This window comes from Megalopta genalis, unplaced genomic scaffold (assembly GCF_051020955.1).
Source record: "Megalopta genalis isolate 19385.01 unplaced genomic scaffold, iyMegGena1_principal scaffold0023, whole genome shotgun sequence".
NCBI classification, from domain to species: domain Eukaryota; kingdom Metazoa; phylum Arthropoda; class Insecta; order Hymenoptera; family Halictidae; genus Megalopta; species Megalopta genalis.
In genome coordinates, this window is record NW_027476093.1 from 1,924,798 (window position 1) to 1,947,549 (window position 22,752).

At 42.3% G+C, this 22,752-nt stretch overlaps 1 protein-coding gene across 1 annotated transcript in view; it reads left to right on the forward strand.

The window, feature by feature from the left end:
- Window positions 1–15,723, forward strand: part of LOC117217809 (uncharacterized) — a 57,924-nt gene extending 42,201 nt beyond the window's left edge. Inside the window, exon 3 of the mRNA XM_033465650.2 lies at window positions 1,099–15,723. Coding sequence (XP_033321541.2) covers window positions 1,099–1,287 — 189 coding nt within the window. The 3' untranslated portion in view covers window positions 1,288–15,723. The remainder of the gene's footprint in view (window positions 1–1,098) is intronic.
- Window positions 15,724–22,752: the final 7,029 nt, after the last annotated feature.

The following is a 22,752-nucleotide window of genomic DNA, read 5'->3' on the forward strand; positions in this document are numbered from 1 at the left end:
ATTCCTCGAGGAGGATTGAACGAAGCCACGTTGAAACATTAATCGGCCCGAGATCTTGAATCGAGATCGATCCCGAAGCTATACAGGATGTCCCGAAATTAAGGTACTTCCGGGTTCCTGAGCTGATACGAAGCAACTTTTTCCTTTGCGAAAATGTTCTACAAGACTTCGTTTACGAGTTATTAACGAAACAACAGCGACCAATGGGAGGCGAGCTTGGCTGGCGCAAGACTGCCTAGCGCGGCGGCCGAGCTCGCCTCTCATTGGTCACTGTTTTTCGTTAATAACTCATTAACGGTGCCTCGGAGAAAATTTTTGTAAAGGAAAAAGTTGCTTCGAATGACCCGAGGAACCCGCCACTTTCGGATTGCGAGGCATTTTTGTGACATACTGTATAGTATTGGGTTGACAACTGCCGATTTGTTTAATGAAATAAAAAATTCTTTTTTACTTGGAATGAATGTATTTTCCATTTTGTTCGATGACCTTTTGCCATCTCTCTGACAACTTGAAAATTCCACGCTCGTAGAAAGTCTGATCCTTTTCGGCCAAAAACTGAGTTAAGTGAGATTTTACAGCGTCATCATCATTAAAAGTTTTACCACGAAGGGAGTTGTCCAGGGATCGAAACAAGTGGTAATCCGATGGCGCGAGATCAGAGCTATATGGTGGGTGTAACATCAATTCCCAACCAATGCCCATCAATTTTTGCCGAGTGGACAAAGACGTGTGCGGCCTAGCATTGTCCTGCTGGAAAATGACACTTTTACGATTGACCAATTCTGCTCGCTTTTCCTCGACCGCTGCATTCAATTTGTCCAGTTGCTAACATTCGCGTATAATAAAAAATAACATAATGATAATAATAATAATAATAATAATAATTTTATAATATAACATTCACGGATATCATAAAAATGGGAGTGAGAGACATCTATAACTGAAATCGGCAATTACTTAGTTGCCAACCCAATATAACATATAGTACAATATATAATATAGTATAGCATAGTATATAGTATAGTACAATATATAATAGTATAGTATAACAATAACCAGCATATACTAACAAACGATCTGCCCTGTTCCATGTTGCAGGCCGCCGAGATCGAGAAGTCAAGACTGCCGACGCTGAGCCCCGGTTTCGTGGGCAGCAACCCGGCGGCGAGCAACGCCGGCTCGACGGACAGCCTTCTGTCGTTGCTGATCCCGGCGCCGTTGCGGGAAACCCTGTGGACGACGGTGGCCCTGTACCTCGGATGGAGGCTGGTCTCCCGTCTCCGATAGATGTTACGATCCCGTCGTGTCGTCGCCGCCGGCGACGAGGGCGATGCCAGAACTCGAAGGATGATCGTCGACGCTTGGAACGGCACCAGGGAGAGCCTCGTGTACGCTCTGCCGGCCGGCGAACCGGCATCTGGTCCTTCCAGCCCGTCGGTGATCCCTCTTCAGGGTTGCGACGCTACTGGAAGTTCTTCCGAGATCCAAGATGCCACGGCTAGAAGAATTGCAGAGGGAACGTGGGGGCGTCCGTGCAGCGTCCAGCGGCGCTGCGGCGAACGTCTGCCAGCGAGTCGGGGGCCGGAACGGTGGGCCCCGCCCGGACGGTCCCCGTAGGACGACGTCCTACCCGCGACACGATCAACACGATCTGCATTACGATTACGTATTTTCTATGTATGTGTGTATTAATTTGTCGCGATCGAGATTGCACTTGAAAACCGTTCTCCCGGCTCTTCGATCGTTCTTCGTTCGATAGAAAGAGACGAAGGATCCGAAGAACGCGCAGAATTCGAGCGAAGCCGGCGAGAACGGGAACTTCATCGTTCGATCGCGGAGCCAGGGTTGCCAGAATTACCATTTGATGTTTCCTATATTTAGCAGTGCGACGATCGAAAGCGATCGCGCCGGTCCGCGCAGCTCTGGCTCGATCGGCGATCGAGGAGCCGCGCGATCCTCGCCGACGCGCTCCGACAGGTATATATATATCTACCACAGTTCCATCCAGATCCGTCGATTCGACGATCCCGCACGGTCGTCAAGATTACGTCAAGGTTGTCGCGGACGGATCCGCAAACGGCTTCGAGCGTTCCAGGTGCAGTCTCGATCGCCGCGCGGCGGATCGAGCAAGACTGTGTGTGTGTTTTGTTCGACCGTGCCTCGATCGTTCGCCTTCCAGTCTCGCGGTTCAAGGTAAGAGAGGGGGGGGGGGTGAGGCGAGGCCTTTTTGGGCCCGAGCCAGGCGCGAAGAACAGAACGCGCGAGAGACTCGCGACTGTTGGCGAGCGATTCGCGACGCGGTTCTAGAGGAGGGGGTGACGGGGGGGAGCTAAGGACGAGATCCAAAGAGGACTTAACCCAATAATCAAATGATGATCTCATTACGGATATAAAATAAAGAGAATTAAATAAAGTAGTAGTGTGATTACGGGAACGGGACTCGACGCGGGGGTGTTTATTTTGTGTGTGTGTGTGTGTGTCGTCGCTTCTCCTTTGTTTCCGTCTCTCTCTCTTTCCGCTGGATCGATCACTTTCTTTTTCTTCTTGTTCGCGAACGAAAAAAAAGGAGGAAAACACCCCTTCGGAAGCACGCGCGTCCCGTTCCCGTCGGTAGGAAGTATATCGACGTTGCTTGTAGATAAACGCGGTTGCCCAGCCGACGCCGGGCAGGACAGAACTCTATCTGGGATATGATATTTGACAATCGTCGCCACGTCGTCCGTTGGAACGGACTCGACGGTCGTCGAGCGAGGGCCTCTTTTCTTTAGGCGACGGAACAGTCGCCGTGACAAAACGCGGCGGGCGAATTTTGTTTAGGATCGAGAAAGCTTTCGCGGGACCGCGAAAAGATTTTCGATAATCATTCTGTTCTCTCAATCCGGTTTAGAACCGGTACATGTATTATTCGTGTGTGTATGTGTGTATTTGTATATTCGTTTTTCTTTTTTCCGCGCGGACGTTTTCCGGATCGGAGGGACGGCTTCAATTCCGTCCGTCCATCCGTCCGTCCGTCAAGCGTTTGATCGACGTCCGTCGGCTCGACGATCCGGGATCGTGTTGGACGTTTGTGGCGACGGTCGAACGTCGTCTGTATATATAGAAAGTATCTCTGGAGGGAGGAGAGACGATCATCATTCTCTCTCTCTCTCTCGCTCTCTCTCTCTCTCTCTCTCCTCCCTCGGTGTATTCCAAAAAGCTGAAACGACGCCGATGATTGTTCCGAGACATATTTCGAGCAGGTTTTGGGACGCGAGGGACGCGATCACGCGAGATGGGAGCAGCATATTTGTAATTTGTATAGAGGATTTACACTAAAATAATAAAATTCAGCGATAAGTCGACGTTTATAATTAAAGTAGATAATCGATAGACCGAGGATCGCAGCATCTTAATTGGCTAGCTGCGACTCCCGTGGACAGTTTTCGAATGATCTCCGGTAGCTTAGCTCTTAGTGGCGCCCTCGTCCACGACGGACGCCTTTTTTCTTTTTCTTTTTTCTTTTCCTTTTTTCTTTTTTTTTTTTACGGCACGCCGGAACCCCGGGGCCCTACGCCAGAGCCCTTTTCTCTCCAGCGTGCCAATCTCTCTCTCTCTCTCTATTTAAAGAGAGCTCTCTATCCTTCGTTTCTTCCTCCGAGACCACCAATTTAACCTCGACGTTTGTTCTTCTCGAATTTTTCGCACGGTTTCTTCTCCGGCGCTGCTTCTTTCGTCGATCTTCATTTCCATCGGTCTTCATTTTTTCTTCGATCGTCGCCGTCTGTTTCGTTCGATCCGTTTGACAAAATCGCTTTTCGTTGTGTTTTTCTTTCTTTCTTTCTTTCTTCTCTTTTCTTTCTTTTCCTCCATCGTTCGCCGATATTATTATTATTATCGGTCGTCGCCGTCAGCAACGTTCGCCACCACCACCGTCATATCTACTTTTCTTCCCGGTTTCTTTGTGTTTTTTCTTCCTTTTTTCTTTTTTTTGTTATTCGTCGATCCTTGCGGGTCTCTAATTAATAAACGTGTCCGATAAACCGGACGCGCGCGCGTTAATTAGCGTATTCTAGGTCTCTCGTTGTTTTCTCGACGCCGACGAATCTTTTCGACGCGCCGAACGCGCGCGACGTTCCTTCGTTCCGCGAGCGTGCTCGAAGAAGAGGAATTTCTTTTTCTTTTTTTCTTTTTTTTATTAAATAAAGGATAGTTAACGATATCATCCCTGTCGGGGCACGACCGGCGGGCTCGACGGGATCAAACCAAAATCATCACAAGGCTGTCGATGCGATAGTGTGTTATTCCCGCGGACCGTGTCTATTTGTCACTCTAATCTGTCTCTGTACTCCCGAGTAAAGACTTCTTTGTGTTTTATTATTATTATTATTATTATTACAACTATTATTATTATCATCATTATTATTACTTTTTTAATCTATTCGTAACTTCTCTCTTCTTCTTCTTCTTTTTTTTTACTACGATCGCTATTATTATTATTACTACTACTACTATTATTATTATTATTATTATTATTATTATTTCTTTTTTACTACCTTTTTGTTTGTTCGTCCGATTCTCTTTCCACCATTAAAGATAAGATTTCCCGCGACCTACTCTGACGAAGTATTCCAGTATGTAGAAAGTATAGTATTTATTTATAGGTAAAGAGAGAGAGGAACGCATATATATATATAGATATATATATTTGTCTATCGTCTAGCGAGACACAAACGCGTCTTCTTCCGACGCGAATACATTACCTGCCATTTCGTCTCTTTATATAGAGCCGCGAATCGCACGAGAGCTATTCGCCCCGCGCGAGAGCAACTCGCTCGAGGCTCTGTTCGAATCGCTTTCGGAAGAAAGCAAAGGAAGAAAGCTCTCGGAAGAGAGAGGCAACACCGATTCGTTTTCGGAAAGTCAATAACACTGTAGCTGTGTGCGCGTCCTCGTCCGCGAGGAACGATAATCCCGTAGGATGTGCTTAGGGTACCGTTTTTTTTAGTCTCCGACGAACACGAGGGAGAATAATAAAAAAAGAAAAGACGAACGGGGTGTAGGAACATTGTTTCTCGATGACATTGTTGCACAGGTGACAGCCGTAACGAAGCGAATGCAGAAAAAAGGGGGGGAAAGATTACGAATCGTTTCGTCGATTCGAACGACACGCGAACACGATTCCGTGCGATGCCGACTAGATTCTTCGATGTTCTCTCGTAACGATCATAGTAACCGGTTAGGCTATTTGTTCTTTTCTTCTAGATACCTTTCAGAAATCAGATACGGTATTTCTGGGGAGCACAAGTTCTGCGGCCGAGCCATTTATTCCTATGAAATTCGTTCCGGCGATCGAAATTTCCGCGAGCCATTCAACGATCCGCCCCCGAAGAAAAAGAAAAGAAATTCAAGGAGTCGAGATTAGGGTAGTCTAAAAGGAGAGAGCGTGAATCGCAAATTTTAATCGTATCTCGATCGTATTTCGATCGTATTTCGGTCGTACAGCGATGTCTCTCTAATTGACGCTCAGATTGTCTCCCTAACTGACGCTTAGATTGCGCAGAAAAATAGACAATTTAGGAACAGGAGATACGATTATTCCGGCTTTGCAGCATGTTTTCATAATCGTCGACGATCGATAATTATAAAAACAAGGCTCCTCTTTCAAGATTGTCCATTTTCGTGGACAATCTGAGCGTCAGTAAGGGAGACATATTTCGCAAGGTTCCGAGGAAACTTCGGACAATTTCAGCCCGGCGAAAAATTGTTTCCGATATTTTCCAAATTCGAAAGAATTCCTTTTCAAGTCGAAATTGTCGGTCGTTTCGCGCGTCCCCCCCCCCCCCCCGAGTTCTGTCGAGTTCTCCGGCAGCTCCTCGTTCGACAGAAGATTTTCTTACAGCGCGGCTTCGTTCAGCAGCAACTTGTCTCCGACATTCGTCGCATTCGTAGAATCTCTACTATGGTTTCGATCATGTTTTCTTCTCTTCTCTCTGGTTACCCGTTGGAGGGGGTAACGCACGAGAGCGAGCAGGATCGTCGTACAATTGTGATGTAATAAGATAGTAATTGCCATTAAACGGCGCGGCACGGAGCCGGCCGGACTTAGGGCTGACCCGCGCGGAAGTTAAATATTATTAAAAATAGCATTCCGACCAAAGGAACGAGGAGAGATAAGTTTGTTAGATGAGAGAGAGAGAGAGAGAGAGAGAGAGAGAGAGAGAGAGAGAGAGTGAGCGAGAGAAAGATAGATAGATAGAGAGAGAGAGAGAGAGAGAGAGAGAGAGAGAGAGAAAGAAAGATAGAGAGAAATAGAGCGAGAGAAAAGATATATCCTGTTTCCCCGCAGCGCGCGAAACGCGGCTAGATCATTCTTGATCTCTCGATCTTGATATTCTCGATCTCTCGATCTTGACATTCTCGATCTCTCTCTTTCTCCCGTTGAGAAAGAGTGAGGAAGAGAGAGAATGATAGAGAGAAATAGAGAGAGAGAAAAAATATTTCCTGTTTCCCCGCGGCGCGCGAAACGCGGCTAGATCATTCTTGATCTCTCGATCTCGACATTCTCGATCTCTCTCTCTTTCTCTCGTTCTCGTCTCTCTCAGTGTGTGCGCGCGAGACAAAGTATACAAACGAGTCAACAAAAGGACGAAGATACTATACACACGCGGAACAAAAATAGAGCACCGACACAAAGCACGAACAAATTTTTTCGCCCCCCCCCCCCACCCACCCCAACCGTGTACATTGTCCTGTGTAGCGAGTTCGAACGGAAATGCGAAACAAGCGGAACGAACGAAGGTGGAAGCTACGATGAAAAATATGACAAAGACACCGCGGAATAATAATGAAAGGAAAACGCGGACGATAAATTTACGGTCAACAAAATAATACCGTGATCATTTGAGAAAAAACGCATTGTACATAATCGCTTGTTGTTCGCGGAGCCGTACCATAATCTTTACGGTTTCTATATTCCCCCCCGCCCCGCCCTCCGCCCTGCCGGACCCTTTTTTGTTTTCGTGTTCTTATTATTTTCTTTTTTTTTATTATTTTTAACGTCCGCAGTCCCCTCCGTTTATCCATTTTTTTCTCATTTTTTCTTCTCTACCACGCTTTAGAGAACGTTAAAAGCATCGGTAGGAGCATTTTTTAGCGTAGTAGTCAGCCATATTTGAAAACGTATTAATTATATGAGATAAACATGAATAAAAAATATATATATAATGGAAAACACTTATATATATAAAAATATATATATATATATATATTTTAAAGTGGTATATTTGGATATATTATATATGATATATATATATATATATATCGAAATGCTATTTCGAGGTGTACCGCGAGATATGAAATTATTAACGATGGTAGTCGTGATTATCTCGAAAGGGCGAGCCTGTGGATATAAAGTGAGTTTTTTTTGTTTTTTTAGTATAACAGACGTATAAATGTTTCTCGAGGAGGTTTCTCTTGGAGACGATTGACTATTTCCATCGATGAGATTTGACGAAGATCGGAGTACGGCAGCTCTGTGACAGGCTGACACGTGAAAGAAAAAGCTGTAACTGTGACAATGCGGATCGTGGGGGGCAGGCTGTGCGCGTGTTTTTTTTCTTTTTTGTTGTTTTTGTAATTTCTCATTCCGTTCGAGGCGCCCAGTGGCTCGCGTCGCCGTTAGACCGAGGGCTACTAAAAAAGACAGTCAAACGAGACGAACATTCGCGAAACGCAAAAGATAGAACGTATTTTGTATCGAACTACCGTAGGATTCGGGGCAGAAGCTGTCGAAAGTGTCGGCAACGATTCTGCTGCTTCGTTGAGAGAGCCGGGAAAATATTAGGACGTTGCACGATTTCTTGTCGTCGTCATCTCGATTTACAGTAAATCGATTTACCCGATTGATTTTTTAATCAAGTTAAGCAGAACTTAAATCGATCGATTTATTCGTCGACAGTGTTTGCAATTTGACGTTGTTCCGAAATTTGACGTTGTCTCCCTAACTGACGCTCGGATTGCCTCCCTAACTGACGCTCGCAGAAATGGAGAATTTCGGAAGAGGAGATACACGATTAGTCGAGCCTTGCAGCTCGTTTTTATAGTTGTTGACAATTTGTAACTACAATTCGTATCTTCTCTTTCTAAATTGTCCATTTTTATAAATAATCCGAGCGTCAATTAGAGAGACATCACTGTATTTGCGACAGAAGTAAGAAAAATTAAATAAAAATTAAATAGAAAAGTTAAATATAGAATTGACATTGCAACGAAAATTCGAAGTTCGAGATATTGAAAACCACGACTTTCAAATACTTTCTACTCAAACGATATTATTTCTATATTAAAGTACGGTGTTTTAAGATGGAAACAATATTAACAATATACCTTAACATTTTGATTAGGCCTCTTTTAAAAGCTCGAACACAGATTCCTCAAATTTTCTCGGTTATATTCCGTGGTAAATTTCACCCAGCCACTCGTCTCCCGTTAATTACTTCTGGGTACCGGGTGCTCAGATTCGACGGAGATTCTGCAACGGCCTAATAAGATGTCCAAGGATCGCGGGATCCAACGTAGGATCGCGGATAACGAACAGAAAGCAGCCCGCCCGTCCGAGATCCCCGCGCGTCAAAGCGTCACTGTGATCTCGTAATTATTAATGAAATATCTGATTATCGTAACGAATAATCGTATTGGATATTGTAACGTATCCCCAGTATCCCTTCCAAAAAAACTGTCCCTTTCCCCGACGACCCTTCCACCCAGAGAGTAAGAGAGAGAGAGAGAGAGAGAGAGAGAGAGAGAGAGAGAGAGAGAGAGAGAGAAATACCGCGGAATCGAGCGTACTGAATCTCTCGATATTATTGTTTTTCGTATCGTCTCGTCTCGTTTCGAGGCCCAATCCTTCCTCCCGGACTTCTCATTGTTTTCCAGCCCCACCACCCCTCCCCCCGACCCAAGAAAACGAACCATTTAGCTCGTAATCATACATTTAAGTACATTGTAACGAAACTTTCGAATGATCTCCCGGAGAGGTGCGCGCGTTCGGCAAGAGTTGCTCGATCAATGACCTCTGTTTCTCTCTTCTCCTCGTTCCTTCCTCACTTTTTTCTTTTCTATTCCACCTTCCTGCCTTCCTCCAGCGTCTCTTCTTCTTCTTCTTTCTCTTGCTCCTTCTCGTTTTTTCGCTCCCGCCGCCCTTGAACTCGTTCAGCCCGAGAAACAGACGACATTGGCGCGCGCTCGCTCGCTCGCGCGCGATCGCACCCCCGATCTTATTTTTCTTCGTTCTAGTTTTCTTTTTTATTTTATTTTATTTTATTTTTTCTCTGGGTATTTTTGTGTCCCCTTTCTCGAGGAGGAAAGTGTGATTCGAACGTCGAAGAAAAGGGAAAGCGAAGCTCGGTGCTCGAAGCGGATGTAAAGAAGCCGCGTTCCCGACGGAACGATCCGCTTGAGCACGGCGTCAGAGGTTTTATTATTAATAATAATAATAATAATATTATTATTATTCTATTATTATTTTGATTATTTTTATTTTTATTTTTATTATTATCATTATTTCGTTGTCGTTAATCGCGAGCCCATCCCTCCCACCACCCTGAAGAGTTGATCGACTAGTCTTTATCGGAGCAACCACTGAGATTTTTTTTTATATTGCATTTGTTTGCAAATGCATTTTTGCCCCCCTCCCCCTCGCATTTGTTTCGCTGTCGTGCTTTCTTCCGGCATCGACCGCGTCGCTTTCATCTGTTGTTTCATCTCTCTCGAGGATTCTTCTTCTCTTCCGTTTCCCCATACAGCTGTATCGAACTGATTCGACGCTCTTCAAGGTCGCATACGTCCATGCCATTCGTTCATTTCCATTTTCCACGTTCGCGACGAACGGACGGAACCGTTCCGCGTCCGGCATCCGCGTGCCAGAATCCGGAATCGCGCGGCGTTCTTCTTGAAGGAACGAAAGAAATAAAGAAAAAATAAAAACGAAGAAAAAAGCAAAGTGCGTAGTTAAGATGATTTTCCCGGCCGCGAAGTATCGTACATAGATGACACACGTGCCGCGGCTACGAGCGATGCGACGTCGGGCTCGACTGCATTATTTTTTATACGTTTTTTTACCCACCCAGTAAGACTTTTTCTACCGAATCAATTTAAATGTAGCCAGACACCGTAGACGATGAATCTTCGCGATCTTTCCGACAGTATTTAAACCGGGCGGCTGGCCCCGATTTCGGGGGGTCTGACCTCGACTGTGGCCCCGGTTCAAATAACAGTATACATGGTGCCCCAAAATATGTCTCGCAATCCGGAAATGGCGAGTTCCTCGGTTCCAGTGACCAATTAGAATCGAGTACGGCTGACGCGAGGCGGCCCAGCCAACCAGCGCGCGAAGCCCAGTTCCGCTCATAGGCTCGGTCGCCTCGCGCCAGCCGAGCTCGCCTCTCATTGGTCACTGTTTTTCGTTAAGAACTCGTCAACGGTGCCTCGGAGAACATTTTTGTAAAGGAAAAAGTTGCTTCGAATGACTCGAGGAACCCGCCACTTTCGGATTGCGAGATATTTTTGGGACACCCTGTATATATATATGAAGAGAAACGTATGTGTATTTAACGAACGAAAATGGAAAGGACGGAGCGAAACGTAATCGCATAGAAAGCGAAACACATCACACACAGACACATACATACACATACATACACGTACATTCACAGGCCTATTCGACACATCGTACACACACACACACACACACACACACACACACACACACACACACACATTGTACACGCATTGTACACGCATCACACGACACATGAATGTTAACGTCGACGTATAATTGACGTATAAACAATGCGTATGATCTACCGGCAGAGGAATAACTAAGGAAATTAAGGATTAAACGAATAAATAAATAAATAAATGACTAAATAAATGAATGAATAAATGACTAAATATAAAATAATAAAAATTATAGGGAGAGGTTTTATTTGCTCAGACTGTCTTAAGTTTTGCCATAGAGAAATAAAAGAAACGAGAGAGAGAGAGAGAGAGAGGGGGGGGGGGGAGAAGGAAATGAATGCGAAGGAGGAAAAATTCTGTCGAATGTGTTTCGCGCGTTTTTTTAATCTGAATGTGTACTGCTGGTCGTGCGTCTAGAGTAACGATTTTTTTTATAAGAGACAGAGCGACGTTTTTTGTCCGTCGCCCCAGCCACTGTATTCTAGGTGCCAACCGGTTGCAAAAAGCCACGAGAATCTCGTTCGTTCGAGCGGACCGCGTCGCGCCGCGAGCCGACGTTCGCGGACCGCGTCGCGTTCCGCTTCGACATTCCGTTTTCGATCTCTCGTCGTGACTCCGTCGTCGCTCCGATATTATATATACATATATATTATATATTATATATTATATATTGTTTCGGCCGTCCTTCGATTTTACTATTTATTGTGTACCTTGTGTTCGAAATGTAACGAGAATAAAACGGAGAAAACGAATGATAAAACCGTCGACGCATTTTCATCTACTCGTTGAACGCCGAGAGCTCGCGCGCGAATTAACTCTTTGCTACTCGAGTGGCGACTCTGAGGCGACGCTAGAAATTGCTGCACTATTTTCAAAAGAATTTGTCGCATTATTAACCCTTTGCTACTCGAGTGGCGACCCCGAGACACCGCTAAAAAAATCTTATATCACGTTCCAAAATAATTTTAATATCATGAAAGCTTAAATTTGAAAAATTGTCAATAGTGTAACCGTTGCACGAGTCACAGGATTCAATTTCACGTGCGTACAGTGCACTTTGTCCTATAAAATGAAAATGCTATAAGTCAGAAATATTATTTTAATTTTTCAATTAAAATCGTTTCGAGTGCAAAGAGTTAAATTTATCTGTATTCGATAAATTGTCAAATAATAAAGGTCTTCTATATAAACAATTCAATTTTCAATTTTCTGTGTATCAAATAAAAAACAATTACACCAAATGGAAATACCGTAATCTGAGACGAATGTCTTCATCTTCCCGGTTAAAATACTCTCGAGGGCGAAGGGTTAAATTTCACTATTTTTCACGTTAATAAACTAACACGAATACAGAATTCGACATTTTTCAAAGACACCAAAAAAAATAGAAATTCTCGGACCGCGTTTCCTTTCTCGGAAATCGGCGTTCAATGCGTTCGTCTCGCAGCGCTTCTCGCGCATATTTCTTTCAACAGTATTTCCTGCTAGTTCTTTCACGAATACGCGACGCGATCGCGACGAGAGAAAGAGAGAGAGAGAGAGAGAGAGAGAGAGAGAGAGAGAGAGAGAGAGAGAGAGTCACCGACGAGAGACCGCATCAATCTGTTAATATTTGACTGTGTGTAACCGTCTTTGATGTGCTCCACTTAAACAAAAGTAAGACACGATGTTCGTAGTCCGTAAAAACTTGCATATTAAGCCGCTGAAGAAACAAAAAAAAAGAAAACGAGGAAAAGCAAGAAAAAAACGTATATAAAGTAAAAAAAAAAGTAACGTTACCTGTAGCCAAATGTCCCGTGGACCATATAGACCGCCGCGATCTGTTCGTAACGATTAATTGATGCGAGAGAGAGAGAGAGAGAAAGAGAATGAGAGAGAGAAAGAGAGAAATAGAGATAGCTAGGATAGATAGAAAGCGAGAGAAAGAGAGAGAGAGAGAGAGAAAGATTGTGTGCGTGTGCAGACAGTGTGGAAATCTCGCGAAACGAAACAAAGGGAGGAAAGAACAGTTCGATTCGATTATAGCGAAAAGTGAAGAACAAACCGAACGATAAACGAACGAAAAACAGAACAAAGAGCATAGTAAAGGGGGAAGAGGGGGGGAAGATGCGATGTCTCTCAAGCCGTTTGTAAAGCTCGCAAAAGCCACCTTGTGATAGAGTCTGGACTTTCGTGGCGAAATACGAAGAAACGAAGAAGAAGAAGAAGGACGAAGAAGAAGTTGAAAACGAAAAAGAGAAAAGACGAAATGTAAACTTTGTTCGCGCTTATTTTTCCTTCCGCTTTTTTTTCTGCTCGGAGAGAGAGAGAGAGAGAGAGAGAGAAAGAGAGAGAGGGGAGGCGAGCGAAAGCGAAAACGCGGAATCGGCGACGCGACGCAGAAAGAAACACGGATGAAAAATAGAGAGAGAGAGAGGGAGAAAACAGCGAACGAAAAGAAGACACAGAGAGAAATATGTACATGTACGTTGCACAGCCTGTCGCGGTGTTATGCTTAAAAAGATGAAAAAGAGAAAAAGAGGAAAAGAAAACCTGGAGGAGAGGCGTTGCCCAGCAGCGCGGATCGAACGAGCAACAAATGCGTGTATAGGATCTATATATATACATATATATATATTTTTTTTTGAAACGAGAATTTCGTCCAGCCGACCAATCCAAAGAAGCGACCAAATAAACGTGGAGGGAACGGGATAGATATGCGAGCCGTTGCACAACGCTTGAGGTGCTTAAACGATTTTTCTACTTGTAACGCGCGTGCGCGCGCGCGCGAGCGAGGTCTTCTTTCTCTCTTTCCTTTTTTGTTTTTCTTTTTTTGTTTTCATTTCGCCGCGTTGTTCGCTATTTCGACGACAGTTCCGATGATGCGAGAGAGAGAGAGAGAGAGAGTGTGATTGGACGGAAGATTTTACGGCGGTCACGTGATATGTTATTTACACAAGCGTATATCTGTATTTTTTATGTAACAGAGCCCCTCCTTAGGATCAGATTTTAAGCGAGAATTACGCGGTACCGTTAATTTATTTTTCTTCTTCTTCTTTTCTTTCAGTTTTTCTTCTCTCTCTTTTCGTTTCCTCTTCTTCCCGTGTACAACGTATATGTTTTTCCTTTTTTTTCGTATTACACTTCGTTCATCTCTCTCTTCCCTGTACACCTGCATTTCGATTTCGCTCTCATTCTCGATTCGCTTCTCTGTTTCCTCGCACTTCGAAGTGCAAGGAAGCCGCATCTTCCTCTTCTTTCGGCTCTCATTCGCGAATTCTCGGCGCCGTTTCGATTAATCTCGGCGCCGATATCCGAGCAGTTTCGAGGAGAAAGAATAGGAAGTCCTTTCGTTTTTCTCTCTTTTTCTGTTTTCTCGTATTATACTTCGTTCATCTCTCTCTCTTCCCTGTTCACCTGCATTTCGATTTCGTTCTCATTCTCGTTCCGCTTCTCCGTTTCTTCGCACTTCGAAGCGCAAGGAAACCGCATCTTCCTCTTCTTTCGGCTCTCATTCGCGAATTCTCGGCGCCGTTTCGATCAATCTTGACGCCGATATCCGAACAGTTTCGAGGAGAAAGAATAGGAAGACCTTTCTCTCTCTCTCTCTCTCTCTCTCGAACAGGAAACACGGAAATCCTTTCGATATCGTTCTCCGGCCAATTCGCGCCTCTTCTTTCGTGCTTCTCTCCCCGACACCTTCGCTTTCCTTCCTTCGAGTTTCCGCCGAGGTTCTTTACTTCCGAACGAAACGCACGGCTGCGGGTCCGCGTGTCGCTTGTTCCACCGTTCGACGGGAATCTGTTCCTCCCTCGATCGATTTTTCCCGCGATCGATTTCCACACGATCGTCGCGTCACAGCGACAGAAGATCGGCGAAAACGGGGGTCGACGAGCGACGCGCGAAACGCGTGGTGACCGATCATACGATGCTGTGTTACTTTAAGTCACTACGAGAAAACATACGTTATTGATTACCTTTTGATTTTAGTTTATGACATTTTTTTTATGTTATTAATTTTATTTGAGCATCATTCTAAGTGCTACGAGATCGTGTATTATTATCTATTATCTATTATACAATTGAATTATTATCTGATTATAATTATTAATATTATCATTATTATTAGTTATTAATGATTATTATTATTATTATTATTAATTATTATTATGTAATCTTAACGTTCTGTAATTATTATCACTCCCCCATGGTCGACTACTTTTACGAATTGTTCTCGCGTCCGCTGCCCGAACGCCGGTCGACGCGACGCCTCGAGATCGTCGTCGCGTCATTTCCCAATCGCCATTTTATTCTTTTCTCTCGCTCGCCCCTTTTTCTTCTCTCTCCTCCGTTCGCAGACTGTTCGTATACGAATACACAGGGCGCCCCAAAAATGTCTCGCGATCTGAAAGTAGGAGATTCCTGAGGTGATTTGTAACAACTTTGTCCGTAGCGAAAATGCAATCCGCGGCTTCGTTTACGAGTTATCGACGAAAAACAGTGACCAATCAGAGGCGAGATTGTTCGGCGCGAGACGGCCGCCGCGCGCCAGCCGAGCTCGCCTCTTATTGGTCCAGTGTTTTTCGTTGATAACTCATAAACGAAGCCTCGGAGAAAATTTTCGCGAAGGAAAAAGTTGCTTCAAATCAACTCAGCAACCTCCCGTTTCCGGATTGCGAGACATTTTCGGGACAACCTGTATGTATCTATATATATGTGTCTCTATTTCTCTCTCTGTGTTCTTTCGTTGGGGCTCGCGATCAAAGACGACGCTCTGGCGCGAGGCGTCGCGTCGACCATCGGGAATTCGTAAAAGGGACGGGGGCATCTCTCGCTACCCACATGTCTTTCATTGTACAGATTTTTTCACTTTTATATAGTTATCGGATATATCGTAACGTTATGCAACGTCGATTGCGGCGGTGTCATTATGTGTCGCCGTACCATAATTGTACTTGATTTTTTTTATTGAATAAATGTGGAACACGCCGAAAGTATAATGAACGTTCGGGTGATTCTTCGAGCGCAGTTTCGATTCTTCTGTTTCCCCTGCACGCCTTTCCAACGATCCCTATTCGTCCTAAGTACGTACGTGATTACGTACGTAATATAACGTAACGCGCGTCGATGATTCGTTTAATCCGAGTTTTCTTTAGATATTAATGTCGGAGCATTCGATTTATGATTGGACTTTTGTGTTTGAATAAACATTGAGTAACGGAGACCTTTTTAAGTAATAATGGACGATTTATTAGTGTACGTGTATAGCAGACAATTTGTTGTTGTACATGTATAGTAGACGTTTTATTATTATTATACATGTATATTGGACAATTTATTATTATACGTGTATAATACGCAATTTATTATTATATACGTGTATAATATATATAATATAATATATATATAATAAATTGCGTATTATACATGTATAATAATAAATTGTAATATCATAATAATATAATAATAAATATATATATATATATTAGACAATTTATTATTATTATACATGAACATTAGAGAATTGATTATTATACACGTGCCTATATCGTAGCACGTTTCATTAGACTGTCATCGCGCTCGTGAAATAGTATATATATTTACTTACTATAATATTTATTTGACTTCATATTTTAAAGGGAATTTTCCTCTATTTTTTATTTCGTGAACCAACAAACGAATGGCTCATATTTATAGACGAGGAATCCATGAAACCTGTTTGAACACATTGGACCCATTATCGCTTAAAGTTTACATCTCGCCGTAGTATTTTTTAAATGAATCGCAGCTTTAAATTAATTAAAATTAAAATTAATTATCTTTTAAATGGATCGCAGCAGTCGCAGTTTGCACAAGTTTCCCAAAAGCAGTCTTAGAAAAGTTAATATTGAATTATTATTATTATTTACTTATTACTTTACAATATTTAATTAATCGCATGACGACGATTTAGACATAAATTACAGTGAATTTAATGCAAAAGAAAGGACACCGAGACTGCGATATTTAAAAGAAGACATTCAGTAAATCAAGTCAATCTATTACGCCGCGATAAGTCTACTAATTGGATAAAGATAGCATTGAATTGTTATCGGTATACTCATCTAAAACAATATCGGTGCGAAGAAACTTGCTTCGCGAGATAAGAAATAAAAATCGAATAGATCATTTACCTTTGATAGCCGATGGGCGAGTGCATCATAACGCATTCGATAAAAATGCAGAGGTGAGTAACAACGGTTAAAATTAAATGAAACGTAACGTATTGAACGCTAAAATGAAATATGTATACACGATTAAGAACGAATCTCCGACGGATAAGACGGAATTCAGGAAACGGATCGCACATCACCGCGCATAAAATGCAAAGGTAAGTCTTGTGCAGTTAATTTGGAATCGTGCAATATTCTACCTTGTAAATTAAATCAATGCAATCAGTATTAAAAGGCTATTAGTATCAGTATTAAAAGGATTTGTGCAATCTTCGTTAACAATAGATTTCCGGAAACCGTCAAAATGGCGGGTCTCTAACCTTTTCGTTTACGATTATTCGTACCATAAAGATGGATTTATGAGTTATTTATTCAATTTATTATTTAGTTATTCAATTTATGAGTTATTTATCGAATTTATTATTTAGTTATTCAATTTATGAGTTATTTATTCAATTTATGAGTTATTTATTCAATTTATTATTTATTTATTCAATTTATGAGTTATTTATTCAATTTATTATTTATTTATTCAATTTATGAGTTATTTATTCAATTTATTATTTATTTACTCAATTTATGAGTTATTTATTCAATTTATTATTTATTTATTCAATTTATGAGTTATTTACTCAATTTATTATTTATTTATTCAATTTATTATTTATTTATTTAATTTATGAGTTATTTATTCAATTTATTATTGATTTATTCAATTACGACAAATGTTACAATAACGCCCGTTAAAAATCAGAATAAACGTCTTATCGTTACTTTTATAAACCAATATATAAAACAGCTGTTTTTTGTGTGTGGGACTCGTAAAGAACGTGCTCTAAACCTTCGCGAAATATCGCGACTTTTACGCGAAGCAAAACGAAGTGGAACTATTTCAAGATCGCATTTTTACTTTCTCACGTCAAGGTTACGTCAAGCTTTCAAACAGTAAAACTCCCGATAAACAAACAACACCTTTACAGACCCGAAGCCGAAGAAAAACAAAATCAGAACCTTAACAAAAGAATGCAAATTGCATGACAATGCGAACGAAACGCTGTCGATTGCTGCAAACCGAAATTACAGGCTCCGGTCGTATGCAAATTTCGACGGTTCCGGTCGAAGTGCAAACTTCCATCGGCTGCCTATTCCGGATGCCGGCTACCGATGCACGCGCCGCGCGACAAAGCGCACGACAATTCGTTCTTATTATCGCGCTATGACATAGTGGACGCTCGTTGCGGACCGATTGCCAGCGTCTAATCTATGACCCGAGCACGCGACAACGTCTTACGGCCGCCACGAGACCCGGCGAGGGGTGGGCATCGCGTCGTGTCGGACAGGCATCGGGGGTTGATTGGTTTGCGGTCGCATCCCATAGTAATGAGCTCCGCAGATGGCACGTCTCAGGAAACCCATTAGGCCGATTCTAAACACCGGAACCACTCCGAGCTGATCGATACAGATTAACCGAACCGCCAAGCGATCTGGAACGGTCAAAGATTATGGAAATAAATTAATAGGCGGCCGTCAGTCATTGTGATCGACGTGATCGCTCGCGGTCTCCCGATCGTCCTAACCAGTCCACTTCCAGATCGTATTCATCGAGGTCGATTGCTTCCGCTTTTCGAAACGACGACGTCCTTCTTCAGCGGGGAAAATCAAAGCTGGCTGGTTCGAAGTCGTCGAAGACGCGCAATGTTGCGCGAGCCTTTTTATTCGGGGGTTGGCGAGAAAGTATATACAGGGTGGGGCATTTTAAACAGGTCACCTGAATAGCTCGCTTGTTTTTGAAGATAGGAGAAAATGCATTAGAACAAACTTACTTGGTATCGAGGGGCTCATATATATATAATCTGGTATTACCAATTTTTCTGTACCTGGAGGCGTCAAGGAGATATGAAGGTCAATTCTGTTTTTTAAAATGGAACAGTAAGTTTCTTTATTTACATTCTGATAGAGCGTTTCGAGGCGAATACAATGAACTATTATGAAGGTCATTCAAGGTCACCCAAACTAACTTGTGTATCACGTGTGTGTATTACGTGACACGGGTCACAAAAGATAAACAAACATTCAATCACATTGTACGCTTGTCTGTATCCTCAAACATTATTGGTAATTTTAAATTATCTGTTTTAGAAAATAATTTAAAGAAAAATTCAGAGATTTATACATTTCAGCGGAGGATTAGAAATGTCGTAAATATTTCTGGACTTTTCGTACTAAATGTCATATGGTCATAGTGTTGTGGTCGTTGCATTGGACTTGATCTTAGCTTTTACATTATGACGATAAAAATTGCACGCAAGTAAATAGATGACATTATTTTTTCATTAGATTTATAAACAAATTTGTGTGATTATTTGCCATTTTACTGTATTTTAGCTTTGCTTTTCTGTGTCACTTTGGGTGACCTTGAATGACCTTCGTAATAGTTCATTGTATTCGCCACGAAACACTCTATCAGAATGTAAGTAAAAAAACTTACTGTTCCATTTAAAAAAACAGAACTGACCTTCATATTTCCTTGACGCCTCCACCTAAAGAAAAATTGGTAATACCAGATTATACTACTGTGATCAAAAAGTAAGGTGAATTTGTTTATAAAATGTAAATTCTTTATTTATTCTTCCAAATCAATTTCATCCCCTTCAAAGTAATCCCCGTCCGATAAAACGCACTGTTTCCGACGCTTTTTCCAGTCCTCGAAACAGTCGGAATAGTCTTTTTCCGGTATAGCCTTCAAGACCTTCTTCGATTCGGTTTTTATCTCCTCAATCGTGTCAAAACGGCGTCCCCGCATCGTCTTTTTGAGTTTGCTGAATAACCAGAAGTCGCACGGAGCCAAATCAGGCGAATACGGTGGTTGCGGAACGATATGAGTCGAGTTTTTGGCAAAAAAGTCGCGAAGAACCAATGCAGTATGACATGGCACCAATCGAGACTTGACGCGTTTGAGACACAAAACATCCTTCAAAATGGTTTGGACTGAGCCAAATGATATTCCAACACTATCAGCGAGGTCTCTCATTGTCAGTCGACGATTTTCAAGCACCAAATCTTCGATTTTTTTGGACGTGGCCCTCGTCGGTAGACGTTGATGGTCGTCCAGAGCGCGGTTCGTCTTCAACGCGTTCTCGGCCCGCTTTGAACTCGTTGTACCACTTATAAACGTTTTTTGTGCCATAGTTTGATCACCAAAGGCCTTCCGCAACATTTTCAACGTGTCCGCACAAGAATATTCGTTCCGCAAACAAAATTTGATGCAAGTTCTTTGCTCAACAAAATCACCCATTGTAAAAATCGAAAAATTCACTTTTGGTCGTTTACTAAAACACGTGTAACTCGGAGATAATTAAACCTTTTAACAAACAGACGCTTGGCAATTGTTATAGACAGTCCTACCAACCTAGGAAAAAAACAATTGCCTGCCTTCCTAATGTCCGGGAGTTTTAAATGACAATTTCACCTTACTTTTTGATCACAGTAGTATATATGAGCCCCCAGATACCAAGTAAGTTTGATTTAATGCATTTTCTCCTATCTTCAAAAACAAGCGAGTTATTTAGGTGACCTGTTTAAAATGCCCCATCCTGTATACAGGTGTCCCAAAAGTCTCGCAATCCGAAAGTAGCGGATTCCTCAGGTCATTCGAAGCAACTTTTTTCTTTACAAAAATTTTCTCTGAGGCTTCGTTTACGAGTTATTCACGAAAAACACTGACCAATCAGAAGCAATCTCGCCTGGCGCTAGGCGGCCGCGCCAATGAGCGTGACTGGGCGTCGCGCGCTCGTTGGCATGGTCGCCGCGCGACTACCGCGCTCGCCTCTCATTGGCCAGTGCTTTTTCGTTAATAACTCGTGAACGACGCCTCGTAGAAAATTGTTGTAAAGGAAAAAGTTGCTTCGAATCACCTCAGGAATCTAACAATTCCCCAGAAATACCATTCGGGATAATAATTTCGGGACACCCTGTGCATTCCACGAGGTCCAGGTAACGACAGCACCGGCGTCCATCCAGGCATCGTTCGCGGCAACTATAAAAGTGGGTGGAAGGCATCGACGAGCCCGAGCGCGTGGGTGGGAGGCGGATGTCGACGAGAATGACGAGTAGAAACGAGAGAAGGGTCCGGGCAGCCGGTTAAACCAAGTGCACATGTCGCCAAAGCGCGCGTGTCACCGCGCTCTCCGCTACGGTATATCTGGCGTGCATCCATATGCAGATCCCCATTGATATGACAACATTTACATACTGCATATTCGCTCTGGGCCATATACTCGCTCGCCAATTCCCCATTGTTGGCTTTCGGCCACCAGTGCGTTTGATTGACATTATTGGTCGCGCCGCTGACACCAGATTACATTTCTATTTGCATACATTCGCGGACCAGTTTGATCCCGCGCGATCAGTCCCTGCACTCTTCCTCCCCTCCCCCCTCGCCCCTCGACCGAGTTGCTGTATTTTTATTTTCGGCCACCACCATAACCCGGGAAACGACGATTTCTGGATCGGCGCGATCTCTCTCCGTCGATTGGAACACTTTTCACCCTTTGCCATAGTTGGACGAGTCCGACTCGTCGTGAAAATTTCTATAATAATATATATAATATATAATATATAATATATAATATATAATATATAATATATAATATATAATATATAATATATAATATATAATATATAATATATAATATATAATATATAATACATAATATATAATATAATATATAATATATATTTTATAATATATATATATAAATTATTGAGTATAGTTGTTATTCTGCCCTTTAAAATTCGAATAAAATTTCTTCTAATCTCTTGTCGTCAATATTTAAGCATTTAAGTAAATTTTGGCGCACACGATAAGCATCGATTTTCTTTCCCTTCTAAGAAATTATGGCAATCGAAAAATTTCTAATCGCAGTAACTGCGAAGAAAATGCTATGTCAAGGGGTTAATGGGCGTTAGGTCCAATTGACACAGGTTGCCACATTTCGATCGGCGGCTATATTTATCGATTTTAACGCGCCGCGATAATTTTTTTAATTAATTAATAATATAATTCTATCTTTTTCAGCTGTGACCGAAAATGCGCTCGCTATCATTGCGTACGAAAAACGTCGGATCTTCTTTTATATGCGAACGTTCGTCTCCCTGTTTTCGTTATGCTTTCGTTTTTGGCATGATCTCGTTCATGGTCGTACTTGTTCATTGTCAGGGTCGCATTTCAACAAGGAACATTCTCTCAAACATTGTTCCATTTCGTTATTTCTTTCGAATTTCGTAAGGATACGAATTCAATCGTGTAATTTATTCGTGTAATTTTTTTATGCGAGTGTAAACTTGCTTCCTGAATTATGTGTGTTTACATAGCTGGGAACAGTTATGTTGGTAGATAGATGATGATTCATTTATCGTATATAATTTATGCAAGATTCTAGCGATATTCTATGCCTGCTAATCTAAATTATGCAAAGAAATGTTGATGCGCCACCATACCGGAAATGAAACTCCCCTCGCGTCCTCGTCATTTTTTAATGATTTACACGTTGCGCGTATACCTCAAGAAAAATTATTACCAACATTATTTCATCGCGGAGCGAAGATGCGAATAAAACTTTGAAAGTTACTATGGGTCGATATCGTGATGATACTACGATACGGAACTTACGAACGAAACGTGCTGCATGTATTAATGCAATACGAATTTAATGGGACAAAATGCAGCAGTCAAGAAATCTCGTTGTACTTTAAACAAATTTTAAAGAGCTTACTACATGCGATGATTATTAAATGTGTGTCAAAGTCAACGCTCATCACAGAATATTGTAGTTCTGCTTTTCCG